General features: G+C 40.4%; 1 protein-coding gene across 1 annotated transcript; it reads left to right on the top strand.

Annotated features, from left to right (window-relative positions):
• Positions 1–3,034: 3,034 nt before the first annotated feature.
• Positions 3,035–21,226, top strand: LOC108091817 (homeotic protein labial). The gene is made up of 3 exons (XM_017191195.2): positions 3,035–4,488; positions 19,392–19,798; positions 20,302–21,226. Exons 1-3 carry the CDS (start codon positions 3,264–3,266, stop codon positions 20,569–20,571), a joined length of 1,902 nt encoding a protein of 633 aa, XP_017046684.1. The 5' UTR covers positions 3,035–3,263; the 3' UTR covers positions 20,572–21,226.
• The last annotated feature ends 933 nt before the right edge of the window (positions 21,227–22,159 follow it).

A 22,159-nucleotide genomic window follows, 5' to 3' on the forward strand; every position in this document is an offset into this window, starting at 1 on the left:
CAAGTGAAAAAGGCTTTTATTGTCTATGTCAATCGATTGTGATACAGATAGATCTTTACAGATAGGCATATATTTATTGTTGGCTTTAACGAGAAACAATTAGTATATAGTGCATTTAGATTCTGATCAAAAATAATTATAGTGACTAGAAATTTGTTTTTTAATGGAGAGTACAAATGAAATCTTTACTTGCAATAAATATTTTCGACAACACAAAACAAAAAAAATATCCTGTTTATATACATATCCTGTTTAACAAACACTTATACTTCTGATGACCTAAGAAAAAAACAACTTTGACATTTTAAGTTTCTTTTAAAAACTAAACTGTTTTCTCGGAAACTTTTTTAAGTATTTTAATAAGAATACCATTTCATTTGAATTTTTATTACTGTGATCAAAACATTAATTGTTTAGCTAATTTATTCTTTCCTAGCTTTAGCTTTTATACACATTACTACATTACTGCATACTGTGTATTGCGAAAATGCACAAATCGCTTTAAATTTTTTGAAAGAAACGTTTTGCCTTTAACGGTGTAAAGTCCACATTATATTAATTAGGCCATATTCTATTTGTTAAGTTTTAAATTGCCAGTTCATTACGTTAAATAAATTGAAAACAGTAGTCTCAAAGAAAATGTTGAGGTATCTTTGCACAAAAAAAAATAAATGAAACAATACAATTAGGAAGCCATAATCCTGCACCAAAAAACTGGCATATTAAGTAATTAAAACCCGAATTTCATTGAAAACTCAAGAATTAACCCAACATTTCGTATTCTGCAATATTTTCGTTACATTTTGAAGCAAAATCGAGTTTTTCTTTCGGATTGTTAAAAACACTATTATCGTAACAAACAAACAAAGCGGAAATATCGCCAACCTCCCCAGCAACTGACAGGCAATATCCCAATCCCAATCCCAACCCAATTCAGAAACAAGGATATTTCAGCCTCACATATAGTAGTCTTCGCCTGGGACAGTTTCAGTTTTGGGATTGGGCCGAGGTGTGTTGGTTGTGTACATATGTGTGTGCACCGAAAGACACTCGCACACATCCTGTTACTATTAATTGCTGCTGTCCGAAAAATATAACAAATCACCTTGGAGCGTTGGGCAGGAACGCCCGAAAGGACGAAACGAATGGCCACTCCACTCCAGGCTCCCTCCCCCTCCGAGTTCCCCAGCGAGCGTAGAGACAAAAACTTGTGAAAATGTCAATCAAGTTGTACAAAAAACGAGAAATTCCCAATCCGATGAGGGAAGGAGCGAACAACGAAGTTTTCCAGACAGCCAAAGATGATGCATTGTGCGTGAAAGGTGCATGGAGATATCTGACGGTTGTATCTCTATCCCTGCCAAGTGACAGACCCATACACCGGATAACTCTTAGGGGCGCCTACGAATTGCATCCCACTGAGTCAGAGCCAGGACAGAGTCAAACTCGGAGGTAAAATCCGGAGTCGGAGTTGGGGAAGCCGTTCGACGACGATTTAAATTCCACAGCGCTGCCATAGATGAGCTGTCATATGTGCAAATGACGATTGACAGCTGCCACAGTCAGCATCCGTTTGCAGCTCCTCCCGGCCACAGTCACAGTCACAGTCCCACTCCCGATACCATTCCCAAAACCCATTCCAATCCTAGTGGCCAATTCCCATTCCCGGGCCTGCTCCTCTTCGTTACCTGCCCGTCAATTCAGTTGGGAATTTCGTGCGAGGTGCTAAAACGTGCCAAAACCACAAAACAAATACACAACATTGGGTTTCCAGTTAAAACAAGACGTCGACATGAGCATGGTCAGGGGCGTAACTTTTAGTACTATCAGCGGGCGGCAAAGCCGGATTAGCAGGCAATATCGTTATGGGCCCAAAGGTTGTGGTTTTTGAGACGTACAAAAAAAATATTCGGAATTCGGAGGCGGAGTGTTGACTTCAATACAATTTTATTGAATGAAGAGGAAATATCATAATTTAAATGCAATCCTGTGTCTAATTCTTTGAGTTGAGGGTGATAATGACCAGTTTAAACTCTTGGTATATATAAATCTACATTTAATTTGATTGCATTCTAATAATATTGTTTAACTTAGGACTTTTTATCCTTAGTTCTCACTGTTAAAAAAAAATGAACTACACAAACACATTTTCTGAAATGTACAATACCTAAAACCGTCATATCTTTTTAATTTTTCTCTTTTTTAAAAAAAGATAAGTAAATTTTTTAATATCAGAATATTAATCGCATATAGTATCTTATTGGGTTTTCCTGATGTTATGATGCCGTTTTATGGTGTTCAATTTTTAAAATAACATAAAACCCAATAAATTTAAAACATAAGAACTACATGTTCTTGAGATTGAGTCGATGAGTTGCACGAAACTAATGAAGTTGAAAACAAACGTTTTTTTGTTTTGTTTTTAGATTTTTAAATTATTCAGCTACAGCTACTGCCCTAGATCAATAATTTATATTTAAGTTTCTTAACAAGGCTTAGTCAAGTTCGAAGGGAGTTTTTGGTTTTTATTTTCAAACCAATAAACAGGTATTATATATGGTAAATAAAAATTGTCTTAATTAGCAGAAATGTAACATAAATAGTGTTTTTAAAAAAATTAGCGAACATATCAATTGCTGATCCCATCTTCTAATAATCCCAGCAGAATCAGCACCAGGTATTGCATAACTCCGACTCGCCACTCATAGATCTTCCATCTTGGTCGTGGACAATCCGCTCCTGCCATGGCGACTAGCAAAAAACACGGGCGAACAGAGAACGAGAAAATCTAAATGGAAACGGCAACTGCCAAAAACCGGTAGTGAACATATATATGACTAACCCCCGAACCACTGATAAGGCCGCTTGTCCGAGAAACAAGAGAGTGCGAGAGGGACGACAGTCGCACCACCTATACTAGACCCATACGAGAAAGCGAGACAACAGGTTGACTGCAGGAGGCGTGGCCAAAGTCGAGCGGTTTCTGTGGTCTGAAAGAAATCGGGTTCGGGCCAGTAATCAGTCACGACTTGGTTAGCGCGCAGGCAGCACGTCGTCGTCGTCGTCATCGTGATCGTCATCGGGTGTCGTGTTTGCAGTTCGAAAGATAAAACCCCCAACCGATAGCCCTCGACCGTCGCGTAATTTCCGCAGAACTAGCCACTCGATATCGTTGCAAGAACTGTGCGGCAAAGAAGTGAAGTGAAGTTAGTGATTAACCGGTGTACCGAGCCTGGGAGAAAGTGCGGTTCCGGCTGGACAATATGATGGACGTAAGCAGCATGTACGGCAACCACCCGCACCACCACCACCCACATGCCAATGCCTACGACGGCTACGGCACCACCCCCACAGCAGCTGCCAGCGCGAGTGGCTACTTTGCCCCGCAGCAGCACCAGCACCACCTGCAGCAACAGCAGCAACAGCAACAGCAGCAACATCAGCAGCTGCAGCAGCAGCACCAGCCGCACTTAAGCTACAACGGCTACGAGAGCAGCTCACCCGGCAACTACTATCCGCAGCAGCAGGCGCAGCTCACCCCACCGCCCACTGGCAACCACCAGGGGGTGCAACAGCAACCGCAACAGCAGCAGCAGCAGCAGCAGCAGCTCTATCCGCACTCGCACCTTTTCAGTCCCAGTGCGGCGGAGTACGGCATCACCACCAGTACGGCGACGGGGAATCCGGGCACGCCTTTGCACCCCAGCAGCCACTCCCCGGCGGACTCATACTACGAGAGCGACTCCGTGCACTCCTACTACGCCACCGCGGCAGTGGCCACCGTCGCCCCACCCAGCAATAGCTCACCGGTAACAGCGGCCAATGCCACTGCCACCAGCAACACGCAGCAGCAGCAGGCGGCGATCATCAGCTCGGAGAACGGGATGATGTACACCAACCTGGACTGCATGTATCCGGCCGCGCAGGCGCAGGCTCCGGTGCACGGCTACGCCGGCCAGATCGAGGAGAAGTACGCCGCCGTGCTGCACGCCAGCTACGCCCCAGGATTGGTGCTGGAGGAGCAGGAGCCCATGATGCAGCAGGCCACGCAGTCGCAGATGTGGCACCACCAGCAGCACCTGGCCGGGGGCTACGCTCTGGATGCCATGGACTCGCTGGGGATGCACGCGCACATGCACCACGGCCTGGCCCACGGACACCTGGCCAACCTGGCCGGCAACCCGCACCAGCAGCATCCCCAGCTGCAGCAGCAACAGCAGCAGCAGGCGCACCAGCAACAGCAACACCCGCAGAACCAATCGCCAGCGGCCCAGCAGCAACACCAGGCCTCCGTGTCGCCCAACGGCGGAATGAGCCGCCAGCAGCGCGGGGGAGTCATCTCCCCCGGCAGCTCCACCTCCTCCTCCACCGCCTCCGCCTCCAACGGAGCACATCCTGCGAGCTCTCAATCAAAATCGCCAAACCATTCCAGCAGCATTCCCACCTACAAGTGGATGCAGCTCAAGAGGAACGTTCCCAAGCCGCAAGGTAAGAGTCAAACAAATGAATTATTTATTACAAAATAGGTAACAAGAATGGCATTCACCCTGGGAAAGGCAACAGGGGTTCCTTACAAAAAAAATTTGTAAACCGTATTACTTATACAAGTTTAATTTATAAAAAATGTAAATACTTTGTGAGTAATGCATATTACTATTGAATATTTAGGTAATGAAAAATGCCATAATCGGGTGCCTGCGGGTTCATGTATTTTTTTTAAGGAGAAGTACTTTTATTTAGAGTTCAAGTTTAATTTCTTAAAAACCTATAAAATCAATATTTCCAGAAGTTGGGAAGTTCCTGTGCTTGAAGAAGAGGTTCAATAAATGTGTGTGGTATAGATAAAATAACAATTAGTTTAGTTCATTTAACAACTAAGCTTCTAGCCATAGAAAGTGGACCAAAAAAAAACCCTTTGATTCGAAAAACTATAATATTTCTCTAAAAAATATGAACCTACATAAGATGCACTCCAAAAACTTAATCTTCAAAATGATAACGCTAAGTGTTCCAGTAACAGCGAGATTCTGGATACTATACTTTTTGTTTCTCAATATATATTGATATATTTTATATTAAAATTCTTAACATAGTTAGAATAAACATACCTTGATGGGAACCGTTACTAAAAGTTTGTTTGGTATTTTTAAAATTGATCAAATTGTTAAAAGGCATTCATATTCGTAAAATATTTCAATAATTAGTGGTAACTAATCACACAAGAGGTGCCTTTTAGGAACGCCTTCGGTAATTACAGAACCACATACATATTTAGCTAATTACCACCTTTCCGCTTGTTCCCTGCCTGACAGTAAAAAAAGTGTCAACTTAATGGGTTTTCTCAATAGATCAGGTATTTGGTTTTGGAATATATTAAGCTAATCAGGCAGCAATTATGCAAACAAATAAACACACTCTTGTACACAAACAAAAGGTTTATTTAAAGAACTTTAAGCATGCCAACAAAAATGAAAATAAATTATAAAATATCAGAAAACGATGACTTTCAAATTGATTGACAGGCCAAAATACAAGAATCAGTCAATCAGTGAAAACCGAAGAAGACGAATAAGAACAAGAGTAAAATGACGTAGACAAGCAGATTTAACAATAACAAACGTTACAACAATTAAACAAGGAATGCGAGTGGACTTACCAAAATTTATTTCAACACGCATATATCTAACTAAAATATTAACAATTAGCACTGCAAATTTAGCGAACATAGAGCCACTTGATGCGTCAGACAAAATGTCAAGAAAGACGTCCAACCGAGGGCATGTCACCTAAAAATAAGAATGTCTCTGCAAACGCCGAAGATTTCGCTTAGCCCCCTCCCCTCCATTCTACAGCCCCCGGCTACAGTATCTCAATTCTCCCCGATCTCCTCTTCACCTTCCATATTTTCGCCGTTCTTTTGGACTCTCCTTTTGGCATATTTCTTGCATATTTCAGATAATTTTGTCAATGCCTGTGCAGTCAGTCAGGTTGTCACTTGTCACATTGCCGAGTGGAGTTTTGTATCTCGGAATTAGCCAGCTAAGAAAATGTATTTGCTTTGATAAAAAAAGATTTCAATAAGGCATTATACATTCATATGATAAATTAAACGTTGATTATCCCAAAGAAGCAGCTGCCACTGAAAAAACAAGTATGCTTATTGATTTTTCATGAATTGCATAAAAATTCGAGCGTAAGCTTTTAATTGCTTTCATAGGAGTTTGAGGTCATTCAAATAAATATAAACAACTTTTTAAATGGTCATACAAATTAAAGCTTAGCCCTGGATTTTAAATAGCTTTATATAGCCACATTTAATATAGATTTTATTTAAAGCAAAAAATTTTAAAGTAGAAAAGTTGAGTTCTTAACACAGACTAAACTTTTTTAAATTAAAATTTCAATATTTCGTTGAGCACATTATTCTTTATGACTTTATTTATTTAAAGTTAATATATTTTCAACGTACAAAATTGTTCAAAACTTCCATTAAAATATTATCCTTTATTTATTTTGTACACAAAATTCTGCTACCCACATTGAAATACTCCATCCGTCCCCCAAACCTGTTGACCAAATTCAGTGCGTTTGTGGGCCTCTTGGTAATGCACTTAACCTGTTCGTGATTTGAGTTGCACAACTGACGCTGATCGCTGATATCGGAGCATCGAGCGTCGGACCACTTACAGTTCAAACGTTAATCCCTTGGCTACACCAATAATCATACAAATATTTGCTTATTAATGCTGAAAAGTGTCATTTACATGCATCGTTTTCAATTAAACGACGCCACAGAGGCCCGGGCCGAAGGCAGCCGATCAGAGATCCCAGATCTCCGATCCGAGATCCCCACGCGCCGCACCCAAAACCGAACCGCCTCAAGACCCAAATACGATCCCCAAAGCCCCTCGAATGACGCGTGCAAGTGGAACCAGGCGCTAAGATGGGGAGCTGCGAGGGGCGGAGGGTTGTGGACTGCACAGAAAAAAAAAGTTATTATACAACAGTCCCTTATTATAGTTGAGTTACGATATGCTTTTGATTACTTTTAATTGTTCTCCTGAAATACTAACACCTTCTTTTTATTAAAATCCATCCATGTTTAGCAAAAGAGTTTTTTATTTATTATTGTTGTTGGACAGCATTCAAATTTCTTATAAAAAAAAGATTTTACAATATGCCTCCAAGCTCATTACAACTTTTCATTTGGTTTCACTTAGGAGCCTAATTTTTTAACATAGCGAGAATCAAATCAACAAACAATAGTATATTACCAATAAGGGAAGGACTTTAACTGCTTTCAGCAATAATTCCTTTTTCGTATTCCAACATATAATGTACAAAATTATTCTTTCACATATAACTCTGGAAAAAAACAACTAGAAACAGTTTGCAATCCAAATAAGATATCCCCGTATAAAAAACAACACAGAATTAAATAGTTTTCTTTTAATTTAAAATTTCTATTACCAAATTCCAACTTCTTATGATTATCGACTTGGAATATTGAATTTTCTCTGGGTGTCGCAGGGGCGACCGCAAGTCAAACAAACAATTAAAGCGTGCAGCCAGCGGTGGGGCGATGCAGCTCGAGTCCAGAATGAAACTTGGAACGAAGGGGAAGGGGGGAGGAATTGGGGGGCAGGGGCTGCTCCTCGGCATGCCGAACTCGAAATGGAAGTCAAGTTGGCTGTCAGAAAAAATGATTATTTAAATAAGAGTCTCTCGTTTGAGCCTCACTGCAACCGAACTGTCACTGAGCAATGATCTGCTGCCTCGCGGCTCCCCTGGAATCCCTTGTTGCTTCATGTTGGTTGCTGGTTGTTGGATACTGGAGGATGGAGGCTGGATGCTGGGCATTGGATGCCACGAAATGCTGCTCGCTGTGAGCTCCGCGCACATGCTTGGGTCCATCTGTCATGTCATCCATTTTCAGGCAAGGAAACAGCATAATCAGCAATCATGGTTATAAATGGTAGCGTTCGACATATTGGCATTCACGCACAACGCAGACGCACATCCCGACTGGATGTGCGCTGACCAGTCTTCGATGCAAAGAGTTCTCTAATGTGTTAATCAGCATTTTCCAGTAACCAGACCACGATCTTCAGTCGCAGTTGCTCCCATTGCCATAAAGATTAATGGACATTTTTACAGGGATTTGTCACTGACTAGGCATTGGTTTAGGATCCACAAATACACACGGAGAACTTTCTACTTCTTCGGTTACCAATATCAATCAATGTGCGAAATCTCGAAAGAGCTCTTGACACGATTATGATGACACCTAGATAAAACTAAAATTAGCTAAAGTTGAACAAAATAAACCAAGCAGGGAACCCAAAAACTTATCCATCATTCAAATGTCAGGGTTAAAGTATTTAGAAGTCTTAGGAACTCAGCGTTTACGTAGGAATTATGCGAGATTTGAGTGGAGTGAATTGACGCTATGCTAAGGGGAAACCTATAGATAATGTTAGAATACCATAGACGATAGGTTGGATGTAAATAATAGATCTTAAATCTTGTTACCTCGATTGAGTGATTTTTGTTTTTTTAAGCTGTTTTCAATACTTTGAACCACTCATTTAAAACAGTTTTGTTTTTACCCAAACCATTTCGTTTCATTGATTTACCTGCCTATCTATGCATCTATCCCTTATTAGCACCCAGCTAAAGTTTTACGACCTGATATAGTGATAATTCTGTTTATTTTTATTAGCCTTTTGATGGGCCCCGACATAATTGAAAAGTTCCCATTGAGGCGGTTTCGGCCTTGTTGTGGCTGAACAGTTTAATTAATGCCTGGCAACTGGAAGTTCTCGGCTGGCTCTGTTTCTGTTCGTGTTTTATTGTTTTTTAAACGATCTACCACTTTGTTCGACAGTTTCGCCCACTCCCCGGAGAGGCGGGTGGGAATTTCCACACGCAAAGCTGGCGCTCAGAAAATATGAAATATGAAAATAGCTGACAAAAGTGAAGGAAACTCGAATTAACATAAATGTAGGTGGAAAAACGAACAAAACAGAAAACTTTTGGCCAAAACGTTGCAAAAGGTGTTAGTTCTCTGGGCCACCAGAAGTTTGGGCCAGGGGAGGAGGAGTGGCAGGGGCCATTCGCTTGGGGTATTCAACATTTATTTGATGTGATGTTTTGATATTTCTTGACACCAACACGCGACGCGGCCCGAAGAGCGACGAATGTGCCACAATGAAAACGAAATGAATTAATTACGTGCATTTCAAAACAAAAATTGGTAAGATATCCAAGCCAGCGAGCGGCGACCGAGAACCCCGAAACAAAAACCCTCGCACAAAAAATGAGGCACACTATTTAAATGAAATGATATTGTGGATAGAAAAGTGACCACCAGGAATGCGAGATAACATCAAACGCTTGCCCAAGCCCAGCCGAACCGAACCAAGCTGAACCTAACCGAACAGAACTGAGAGCTCGGCCGGGAGCCCCGCCCGCCTGTCTGTCACCGACATCGTCATCGTGAGTGGCCGGGGTCCGTCACAGGGGCTAGTTAGCCCACTGGCCTAGAGATCGCAGCGTGAGCGGTTTGGTATCAGATCTACCAACTAGAGATATAGAGATCCTCTATGTTTTCTTCTTTTTTAAAACTAATTTTTGGGAGACCATAAAAACAAGTGGGACCGCCAGTTTATCATGAATTCCAAAACCCATTTCACATTTGTAAAATATTATCACATTGAATTACCAACCCAATCATACTAAATCATTAAAAAAAATGTAAAAAATATTGTCCTAAAATTTAGTTTATGTTAAATTTTAAATTGGGTAATAAGCTAACTGGCTTAAGGATCGCAGGAAGTGGTTTCTTGCTAAATGTTAACAGTATTAGTTTTTCATATTCTAAAAAATCTTTCGAAATTCTCTAACAAAAGTGATTGAAGTCACATTCTATAAGTCACTCTTTTACAAACACATGCTTAGGACAATTTTAGTTTCATTATGAATATTCCATTAAATATCTTTTAATCTTTTAATCCACATTAGTTTTTTTTAAAACCACTTGTACTTTAACAACATATATTTAAATAAGCAACATAACATCACTATTAACATTTTACTTGATATAAATTCCATTATAATTTTGTTTGTTTTTCATTTTTATTTAAACATTTACCCCAAACCTAATCTTATTAATGCCCCCTAACCTTTGAACAGCCTTCCTCCCCTCTCACGTTTCCATCTCTAGCTGAAATATTCAAAAACCTTCTCCAACCTCAACCATAACCAAAAAAAGACCAAACCGGGTCCAAAAATGTATGGCATGTGTCGTGACAAATTTTGTTCGCTGGCGCGCGCTGAGTTAACATTTTTGAAAGCGTATTATTAAATTTCTTTCCCCCTGTGTTTCCCCTTCTCCACACCCCCCAATCCGGGTTGAGGGGTCCCAGGGAAACCCCAGAACCCGAAGGAGCCTAGTCTTGGCCTTTGACTTTTTCGAACGATCAACGAATCGATTTGTTAGCCGATAAGCCCCCGGCAGTACTTACAATAATTACCACTTAAGTGGAATAGGAAAGGGTCAGTCTTGGACCCGAATCCCTATCGCACTCCCAGTTGCCTCCACAGCTAACCGAACTCGCTCTGCACTGCCTCAGTGACATTTACACACCTAAAATGTCAGTTTTCATAAAGTTTGACTCGATTCCAGGCGAGTTTCTGGGGACAACATGAGAAGCACATTAGTCCAGTCCGCGTGACAGCCAGCGGGGATTGGAAAGGGAAAGACCTGAAGAGCTGCTCCCAAAATGAAAGAACGAGCTTAAACGGTATATCCGATATACGAACTAGAGGGTATCCAGTCCGAGGGTTAATAAAATATTTCTACAGAAGGGAAATATATTATTTTGATCAGCTGAGAGAGCTTAACTATTTATAAATTAAATGTTAAGAAACTAAGATGATTCACTATTCATAATAATTCCGACACAATAAAGTTGGTTGCATTGCGCATCTAAATACAAATAGTATAGATCCTTTTTAAATTATTTATTTGAGACAATTTTTAATTCTCGGAAAACTTTTTCCATTTCTACAAACTTTATTTAAATATAGTTAGTATTTTATAAGACTTAATTTACTTTTATTTAATCCATTGAAAAATACTTTGAAATCTTTTTCCCGTTTACTCACGTTTATCATTTCCTTAATCGATTGAAAGAGAATAGGGAACCCGACCAAATTCATTGTACGATAATGTGTCTCAGCCCAACCACCGCTGCATTAAAGGATATCCCATCGGGGGTGCGCTTTTCCGATGTCCTTCCTTGCGCCGAGTTATGTAATATTAAGCACAAACACACACAGTGATGTGGGTATATCTGCGTGGAGTTGTTTGCCTTGAGCGGACATTTGGTGCAAACAGTGCGCCAAATGCGGAGGATACGGATATCTTATCTGCTGTTTGCATTCGGTTGGCGTTGGCCCAAGGTTCTCTACATATCCATGGCGCCCCGTATTCCGTTTCCTTCGACGTCGCTGGCCGCCTTAATACTTTTCAAGTGTATAATTTAGTAAATTATATAAGTATCGCGTTACGTGCTGTGACACAAGCCCAAACACACTCAACTCCCTCCACGTCGATATCAACGATAAATGCGGCTCAATATCGTTTGGCTTTGCCTTTTGTTTTCCTTCCCTTCCGTTTGCGAAATTGCACAAAGTCATCGTAGTCTTTCGATTTTCCAGAGAACTTTCGTGTTTCAATGGTCACTGCACTGATAGGGTTATCACTACATAACTAATTGATTGTGATTTATTTGTGGCGGGGACTTCTGTGATTAGGCTCATTACCTTCCAAATTCAACGTTATTTTTAGTTGGGCTTACTAAAAATAAATTCACTTGTACATTTGGTAGTAAAAGTGAATAGAATAGATTAACCATTTCACTTCTCAGAACCCAACAAAATAAAACAGAATTTTCGCATTGGTTTAATCTGTGTACTTTTGATTCTGATTATTAATCCTTCTATAAATAACAATTTTTTAATAGAAACACTTAGTAGGAAGCAGACACTCCGTTCAAGTTCAAGTAGCCTGTGTTTCGGGAGGCAAAACCCCATTCCACGCAAATGGAGTTTCGCTGTAAGCGGCAGCAGTAAACAAAATACTTTGTGACCTAATGAATCATTTGACGAGACAAACAGTAGTCGGCCAACAATTTAAGCTGTTCCCAAACTGATTCGCGCCCAAAAATCGACCAAGACAATGAGACAAATGGTTCGGGCAATGAAAACTTTGCTCTGCGGCGCGCTTTGAATAGTTGGTAAAAAAGCTCGAGCATTTAGCAATTGATCTGCGAATCAAAGGGACCGCTCTGAGCCCCAGAGCTCTACAATTGTCTTGATTTCCCAGTGTGCCGGTGTGCGAAGGTGATTTCATTACAAAAATTCTCTCCGAACTCGAACAGTAGATAAAATGGTAAACGAAAGCTGTCAATTTGAAGTCCCATTGTTGGTTTTCATTATTGTTCCCAATTTAACTGCTCTCGCTTTGGATTCCGTTCGTCGATATCGGGGCACATTAGGGAAGGTGTCCACCACGCCCTCCGATCCAACATATTCACCCGATTTGCCCCACCAACCCGCAGATAACAACGTGGACAGCGGGCGGCTTTAAAGTGGACATTCTAGTGGCCAGAAAGGTATTAGCCATGAACGCCTGAACTTCAACTTGGCCGGCGATTCCACTTGATTTATTTAGTTTTCATTTCGAGCGCTAGCGAGGCCGACTGATGGATGTAGCCTATCTATCTTTAGGCCCGTTCTCTAGGACAGAAGGGTGGTATTAGGGCATTAACAGTACGACCCCATACGGGCTTAGTTTAGATTGAAAAGCTTCTACTCGATGATGATTGAGAGTTGATGGGAGGTAAATTGAAGCGTTGTCGAAAATTAAGAGCGGGCTTTGTCTAAATTGCTGATTGTTTTAATATGTCATGACTAAGTCTGGAAAGTACCCATTTAAAATGATTCTTCAACGCCAAATTCATAATTGCCTGAAGCCCGTTAAAAAACAATTTATTTGAGTCATACTCTATGTGAAATACTTGATTTTAGTATCAAGCTTACCAACGTGTTTTAAAACAACTTCTCACGCTTCCTCCGTCTCTTCCAAATAAGTAACCTAAATTAGATATGCAACTAGGTGCGATTGGCTAGAGAACTTTGAACCACATGATTCACGAATTTCTGCCCAAGTAATTTCTAAACCCCGTAACTTTTGTGTGTGACAGTTCCAATCCAAGGACAAGCAAAAAACACAAAAAATAAACAATAAAATTAAAATCTCAATTTTGTAAGGACAGCTAAGCAAAAAACACACAGAGGAAGAAAAATGATTTATTATATAGAAATTATCTCATGTAAACAAGTCAAGTCAGTTGCCAGTTTGGCTAATGCTTCAGTTGAAGCCCCGAAAAACCACCGCACACCCCTTCGCACCAGTCAGTAAAATTTGTTAATTTGTCTAATGAAAATTTCATACGCTTTTCGTGGGGGACTCGTGGAAATCCAAAGTAAACCTGAGGCCTACGAGCCAAGTCGCCGTTGCCGTTGCCGTCGCCTTCGCCGATATACGGACAGTATTGAAGGCGACAGTCTGAGGCTCGGCGTCTTGTCTGCACGAATTTCCACGGCAGGCACGAAGATTGATGATGACATTAGCATCATTGTCGAAAAATATTTCTTTTAAAGCCAGCCAAAGGACCAAAAGCAGCAACCTTTTTCTTGCCAACCGCTTGAGAGGCAAAATGTTTTGAAATTTGTTTTGTTGACATTTTAATTTGCAAATACTTGGTGTGTGCGAATATAGGCGACTTGGTCGTGTGTGCGAGCGAATGAAGCATTAATTGAATTAAATCATCAAAAGTGGAGGAGAGGAAAGGAAGGGGAGGGGGTGGCGGCTGTGGAATGGGGAAGGGCCATGTCAAGTGGAGCCACTCAAAGTGTTGACTGTCAGCCACACGCACATCCAACTGGGGTAAATACATACAAATACATATATATCTGTGTACTTCTATGTGTGCCAGCCCACATTTCTGTTTTTTTTTTTTTGGCATTTGGCAGCCATTTTTATTCCTTCCTTTTTTTCTTAGACCCTATCGAACACCCTTATTTCAACAGCTCTTGAGCAAATGTCCGTATATACTCGGTACTTATGTACGAATACAAAAGGGAAACTATGAACATCCACACATCTGCACATGTGTGCGTGCATTTTCGTTTGGTGATCCGTCATCTTGTCAGAATGTATTATTCGAATTAAGATTTTACTTTTTTTGCTGCTGCCATTGAATTGAATTAACACAAGACCGAAAGAGCAGCTGTAACTCACACAAATGAGAAACCAACCCCCTTCTCTTTCACCCACCCCCTGGAATCAGTAATTTCACTTACTCACTTCTAATAATACACGCGTTAACCAAAACACTTTAGTCTAAGTTTAAAAATAAATACCCAGCAACAAATAATATGTTTAAAAAAACTTTTAGTTGGAAATGTGGTGTAGGCACTGCTATCGACTGGGAAATAAGAAAACCACTCGAGCCAATTATCGCCCAAGCAGTGAAAGATAATCTGCCAAATAATTGTCAAACTCAACTAAACTTATTTCACGCAATATAACGCTTTATTAATACTAAGGGGAAGACACGTTCTTGACAAGACTACATAAGTTTATAAGTTGTTAGTTGCTTAACAAAATTAGATTAGAATAACAATTATTTTGATCATAATACCAAGTCTTAATTTTGAACATTCTTTTTATCTATGTATTACTTTAAATGCCAATCAATTTTGTCATAGCCAAACCATTTTAAAAGTACTAACAACTCTTTCTCAATTTCTTGCATTCAACATACATAATTTAATTTTCTCCTCAAAAACACATGTTGAGCAATTTGTTATCGCCAAAAATATGTAGTGCAAACAATGTCGACAATTTTGATTTTCGGGTCTATCAGATGGCTACCGGAATTCAGCGTAATCTATAGAACAGAAAATAAAAGTAGAATAAACAGAAAACAGTAGCCAAAACGTTGCTATTAAGATAACACAAATATGTGCATTCGAGTATCTGTGTAAATATTTAAATCGAGTTTAGTGTTGTGTTGTGTTATGTGTGACGGCGACATAATTTTCCGAAAGGTAAACAAGCCGATTGACAGACAGACACACAACCAGCTCGAACGAAGATGTTTGATAAGAAATTGAAAACTTCTTCCGGGGAGACAGAAAACACAGTTAACAAGATTAAGAAATTGTTGCTCGGGCGCCAGTTGAGACATTTTCCAAAACCCACTGGAAGGGTAATATCTGACTCAGACTGACAGCAAGTTTGGTTTCATTTTGGGATTTCTTTCAAAATCTTCGAGCCCTGTGTCGAACAATTTCCATGTGTGTTAGACATCGTGACTAATAAGCCGCGGGACGTCTGCTATGCCCATACAAAACTTTCAATTAAGCTGGAAAACTTAGCTCCACCTTTGTGGCAAAGAGCTGGATTTTTTGGGGAACCATGATATGTAGATACAATTATGAGAATTCGGTTTTTGTGCATTTCACGATTCGTGTTTGAAATGTAGATACCAAGATACCCCGATACCCAGATACCCAGATACGACTGCATCATCGCATGACATGTGGAAAAAGTCACTGGTTGACAGGCGGCCAATAAAACTGACAGAATGAATGGACATGGCTCGTGGATTTCGACGGGATTATAGCTGTTTAGTCAAGTCAGAGTCAGAGTCAGAGTCCGAGGGTCCGGAGTTGGGACTCCGAGAAGCCAAAGAGTGTTGGCTGTGCCTAATTAGCTGGGTTAACCCTCCCCCGAAAGGGGTTTCGACCGAGATTTCCAACTCAATTAGTGCCGACTGACCTCTGGTCATCGGAGTTGAACATCTGTCCCGTATAAAGCAAATAAAACAGCCACTGCCTATTGCATATATTGGCACTTTAGTTTCTTTCCGATTGGGGGCCATAAATTACCGCAGGTGATCCATCACATCGTCACTAATGCCACCGATCGTCAGCATATTTCGGCCAGCTTTCTGTGCACTTTTATTGCCCTCAGATTAGGAAAACAGAGTCGGTTCTCGAAAGTTTTGCCACATGACGTTGAAGTTGATGTTGTGTTTAATCAACAATTAAAACAATTTACTTTTAATTGAAATATAATTTTCTATTTGCACTCGAATTAAATATTATTATCAATTGAGCCGCCGGCCAGACGGCGTTCCACGCACTTCGGTCTCGGGTCTCGGGTCTCCGGTCTCGGCTCTCCGGTCTTCGGTCTCCATTCTACGGCCTCAGGCCCACTTAATCTCCCCAAAACGGACCCCATGTAATGCCACCCGGACTCACAGATTGCCAGCGAGTGCGCGAGTGTGTGCGAGTGGGGATCTCCGTAAAGTGGCAGTGGCGCCTGCATAATAGAAATGATAATATCATTATATCATTTCAAAATGGCCGTTCTCCAGCGGATGACTCACGTACCCAGGGAACATTGGTTGAGGCGTGGAATTCAAGGACAGGGAGTAGACTATTGCGATCTAAATTTAATGGTCATCAGACAATAGGTAAAACCAACACTTCAAGAATTACCAAATGTTTAATAGAGCTAAGCCCATTTCAAATATTTTTGTTTACCGAAAAGCGCATTTCTAAAAGAGTAATTCTATAATTTTGTAATTTTTACCTGAACGTTGACCAAAGCGAACTTTAAATGAACTTAAACTAAGCTCAATAACACCTCATTTGACCTGGCTAAGATTTCCCATAATTCCCTTTCAACTGAGATTCGAGTGATGAACATGTAGATATGCAAGAGTCAACAATCGTTTGACTGGGTTAAGCCTGCAACTGTAATTACCGCTAGTTGAGATGCTATCGAATTACGTTGACTCCGCGTGGCGCCCCTAGCTGTTGCACTTCACCCCCTTTTCCGATCCTGCCCATCCGCCCCTTTGGAAAATGCTGCAGCAGCGACTCCGCTTGTTTACATTGATTGTCAACAGTGTCACTTAAGCGCCATGGTGCCAGCCCACCGTGCCACCCACCCCCTTCGGGATGGCCTTCAGCCGGGAGGGGGTGGGATATCTGTTAGCCGCGGAGTTTCCCTACTTTCCATCGCTCCTTCCCTGTCCCTCTTCCTCCCTCTCCTCTCCCCACTGACCCCGCCGCATTCGGAGCAGTGAAGTGGAAGCGATCCCTCGATAATGCTCTCTAAAACTAATATTACAAAGCAGATATCGTTTGGCGCCGGACAAAAGCGACAGTGCCGCCAACTGGCCGCGACATGTTTGACAACCCGAGCGACACCAGCAGCGGCTGAGGCAGCCGTGCCACTAACGGAGGCCGCACCGTGCCACAGTGAAGCCAGATATGTGCACAGCGATTTAATAATTTATGCCCAAAGAAGTTTTACCATCTTTGATAGTTTTTTTTGGAATATTGAAATACATTTCATAGTATAAATTGTTACACATTTTAAAACTGTTTGAATTACTTTCTATGTAAACTTAAACATTCTTCAGATAAACTAAGCTTTTGACACTACGATTAGTGATATATTAAATAATGATACATTCTATGCACTTATAGATTTTATGTAATTGTACCATTTAAAAAAAAATCTTAACAAATTATATCATGTGGCAAAACAACAGAGAAACTAAAGGATTTTTAATTGGAAGAGAAAAGGTTAATTTATCTTAAATTGTAGTTTTAGATGTAGCTAAGCCATAAGCTATACAAAATAAGAGATATTGGAATTACCATTATTCCTATACCACTGTTCAGCGATTGGCGGCGGCAAATTGATAGTCGAACCGGAATGCAGCAACTCCCAACTGTCACAGTCGCTGCTGCTGTAACTGCTACCGTGAATGTGAATGTGAAGGTGATTTAGATTGCGACTGTGACTGTAACTGACTGGCTGTGCAACTGCCGCCGCGTTTGCTTAGTTTTGTTTGCCTGTTTGCGGGAAAATTCAAATGTAGCCCAAGCCACTCGGCGCGGTAATCCTGGGGCTTGTTTTCTTAGACATTCCTGTGTGCATTACGATAGGAGGAGGACTGTTTCCAGTCCGACTTGCCACTTATCGATCGATCCGCGCAAACAGTTCCCAAATCCCCGAAAGGTGCGCGCCAGCTACAGTGCGGATATTTCGACTGGATGCCAATTTTGGATCGGTGGCACTTAGAGGAGCAGTCATAAATTCATCACTCATTCGGCTCTGTAAAACTTATTTATTGCTCGTGGCTTCTGGTTTGATTTATTGCACTCGCAGCGGCCAATTGCCTAAAAACGGTTAAGCCAACTCGATAACTAAACGGGATCGGGCAGTTCATATTAATATTGCCACCGATCGGCACCTTTCAACTTCATGGCCGTCATCATCGAGCCATAAGAAACTCTTGAGATTGTTGTGTGATGGTCGCATAATGCTTATTAATTGATTTATGCTGAAGGAATGTTCTTTTAGATTTATGACTGTGTTAAAAGGTTTTTTATGAGCTTCCAGAGCCAGCGATTTATACACCTGACTACTGGTCGCTCAATAAACCTTATATAGAAGAGACGTTTTTTAAAGATCACATTTTAGGCATTTGCAGAACTTTTGTTTTCAAAATTCTGCAATTATCCGCTCTGCTAAAACTCAGCATGTCTTGAAGAAATTTCCGGATTAACTTTAGATTCCACAAATATTGTAATACCCAAACCTCCCACAAAACAAAGTGAGAGTTAAACTTATAATCAGAAGATACAAGTTAGGGAACAGAATGCCCGCTGTCAGGATAATCCCAATATTTTTAAACAAACCTATTGAGCGCATTAAATCCTTCCATAGAAAGGCAAACGGCCAAAAGGAATTATTTTCATCATCGTCGGCTTTAGCCACGGGGCGCATGTCAAATTATGAATAAAATGCAAAATCACGCAAACAAACCGAAAGTCAAATGGGAAAGAGAGAGTTTGGGAAGAGGGTAGGATGAGCAGCCGAGGGTCAAAAATCTCACAATGATTAGCTGCGACAGCTAAAGATCAACGTTAAGGGATTGCCCGCCTCACCTGAACCTCACTCCCCTTGTCCTCTGTGAAACCACAACAAAGGCAGGCACATAAACCAGAATTACACTGGAAACTGCATTTATTCTATTAAAGTTAAGCACCAACTTTGAATTTAAAGGTTTTTTTTTGTGACGGCACCTTTAAAATGTCTTTTAGTATCTTTTGCTCAGCATTTCTTAAATCGATTCTTGGTTTTTAACACCATTACGATGATTATTAAAATCAAGCTCATGTACAATTTCGCAAAGTGTGTCTCACAAACCTCCTCCTTACCGTTGCAGCTCCGAAACTACCTGCCAGCATACACGACTACCAGATGAATGGGCAGCTGGACATGTGCCGCGGTGGCGGGGGAGGGGGCAGCGGTGTCGTGAGCGGTCCTGTGGGCGTGGGGGGAAACGGATCCTCTGGGATCGGAGGCGTCCTGGCCGTGCAGAACTCCCTGATGATGGCCAACAATGCGGCGGCGGGCAGCGCCCATCCCAACGGCATGGGCGTGGGTCTGGGCAACGGATCCGGATCCGGACTGAGCAGCTGCAGCCTCTCCAGCAGCACCAACAACTCCGGCCGGACGAACTTCACCAACAAGCAGCTGACCGAGCTGGAGAAGGAGTTCCACTTCAATCGCTACTTGACGCGGGCGAGACGCATCGAAATCGCCAACACACTGCAGCTCAACGAAACTCAGGTGAGAAATCGAGCTTTGCAACTAAAACTAGTTGGAGAGAAGAAAAAAAATTTTGTAACAAACAACAACAATTTGTATGTTAACACTACAAGTGTTAAAATTAATATATATTATGAAAAAAGATCATTGAACTCAATTCTAACTGTGATACCCCTATAAAATGTTACATTGTCTACCCAGTTAGTCTTGCAATGAATTTGAAAGCAAATAAAAGGGTTTGTTTATTTAAAGCAGGCAATAGATTAAATTTATTCAATTTAATACAGTCAAAATTAAGAATATTGCGTCTGGCTCAAATCATCAACGTGTTTCACGCGGTTAGAAAAATAAAATTGGATCAGAGTTTGTTTTGAAAGAGGTTTTCTGTAACTTACTTTTACGAAGAATTTTCACTTGATTAAGAATTTTTATATTTAAAACATCAGTTAAAAAAAAACAACTGTTAATATGTATTTTTTAGATTGAATTCTCATATTAAATATGTTTGCTTTCTCCGCTTACAGGTCAAGATCTGGTTCCAGAACCGCCGCATGAAGCAGAAGAAGCGGGTCAAGGAGGGTCTCATTCCGGCGGACATTTTGACGCAACATTCAACGCCCGTGATCAGCGAAAAGCCACCGCAGCAGCAGCAACAACAACAACAACAACAGCAGACGGAGTTGCAAATGAAGTCGCAGGGCAGCGATCTTGGTGGCAATGATCTGACCTCCGGAGCAACCTCATCACCTTCGGCGACTTTAACACTTGCGGCACCTACAACAAAACAGAGTTGAACACTTTTTAGTGCAGTAATTGTTATTGTTATGCTGTTGTTGTTGTTGCCGCCAAATTATTGACGCATTTCGTTGTGATAAATTAATAGAAAATGCACAGAAGATCAGACAGAAACAAACTAAATAAGGAAATACAATAAATAACTAAATATTATGTCGTACACGTAGCAAATTGAGAATGTAAATCATCCATACAAAATCTGTAATCAAACGCTAGGAATTGTGGAATCGAGGTGCCATATTCATCTAGGGCTGTACATACTTAAATTAACATTTGCATTGCCGCAGCTGAAGTTTATTGGACTAGCATAAACTAAACTCAGGGTTTTATGAAAAACTTAACTTACTTAAAAGCACGCAGAGCAATTGACAAAACACTGAAACAAACAGAATCAAAAGGAATATCCAAAACTAAAACATTAGAAACTAGACCAGAACTATACCAAGTAGAAACCCTAATGTACACCATCACCACCACTCGTCTGTAGTATTATAGCTTAGTTTTAGGATGCCCCGAGTTATTCGTTTTCTGCTAGAGTGTAATCGGTAAAACAATCTTGATGTACGTCTGTATATTTAATCTAGTCCTAATTGTAATATAATTATAACTGTACAACACATTTATGAATAAACAATAAACGAAGTCCGATTGGAAATTGTTAATAAACAGTGTGGACAACTTATTGCGAGCGTGGGCATTACAATTATATCTCTGACGAATTGTGGACGTATATATTTTTGGTAATCGCCAATTTCCAAGTGCACACGATAAGCGAAGCAACATTCGACTGGGGAATTTTGCCTGAAAGGGCAGCCGCCAAAAAGCCTTCAAACCTTATAGTGTCTAGGATATCTTGATTAATTGGAAAGCGAGACCCGTGGTCAAAATACCATATGCAAATCTATCATTGTGCGGACAGACCTGGATTGGGGATTACTGCCTTGTACATTTATCACATGTTTGTGAAAACTTGAATTTTTATGGGGTTTATTGATTTTATTAATTTTTCTTCCGATAAAAAATGAACCAGGAAATTCATCAAACGCCTTTACGCAAAGCAGTTTTGCACATGGCTGATAGATAGGATTTTAAGACCTTCATTAAAGATAAAAAAAAAAAAACTTAAAAAATGAAATAAATCAAAATTCGTTATTTTTGTATTCGCAAGGAATGATTCACAAAGCACATAGTATAGACTAACATACTTTTTTATTAATATTTAAATGTCATTAAACAAGATAAGATTCATCTTCAATAAATTTAGAAAGACTTACAATTTGGAATAAAAAAAATGTCATGGTTTGGACAATTTTATCACATAGGAAAGATCGACAAATCTATATCAAATCAAAAAATACCAAACAAAGCATCATACAAGACATTGTTTTAAAAAGATAAACCTTTTTAACGACTTTAAAATTAAAATTTAATTTAATGAAAATTGAAAGACAGTATTATACATTTATTTATCATTTCTAACTAAAAGGCTGTATAAATAGCTTCGAGTCTCCAAAACTACATTCCTTTCTTGTTATAAAAATTGATTAAATTAGCAATTATTAAATTTGTTAAAAATAATAAATAAAA

The sequence above is a fragment of the Drosophila ficusphila genome, unplaced genomic scaffold (genome assembly GCF_018152265.1).
Source record: "Drosophila ficusphila isolate 14025-0441.05 unplaced genomic scaffold, ASM1815226v1 contig_791, whole genome shotgun sequence".
NCBI classification, from domain to species: Eukaryota; Metazoa; Arthropoda; class Insecta; order Diptera; family Drosophilidae; genus Drosophila; species Drosophila ficusphila.

Coding starts and splice junctions, on each gene's coding strand:
- LOC108091817 (XM_017191195.2), top strand. CDS start 3,264: ATGATGGACGTAAGCAGCATGTACGGCAACCACCCGCACCACCACCAC. Junction 4,489..19,391: donor GAACGTTCCCAAGCCGCAAG/GTAAGAGTCAAA, acceptor TTACCGTTGCAG/CTCCGAAACTACCTGCCAGC. Junction 19,799..20,301: donor TGCAGCTCAACGAAACTCAG/GTGAGAAATCGA, acceptor CTCCGCTTACAG/GTCAAGATCTGGTTCCAGAA.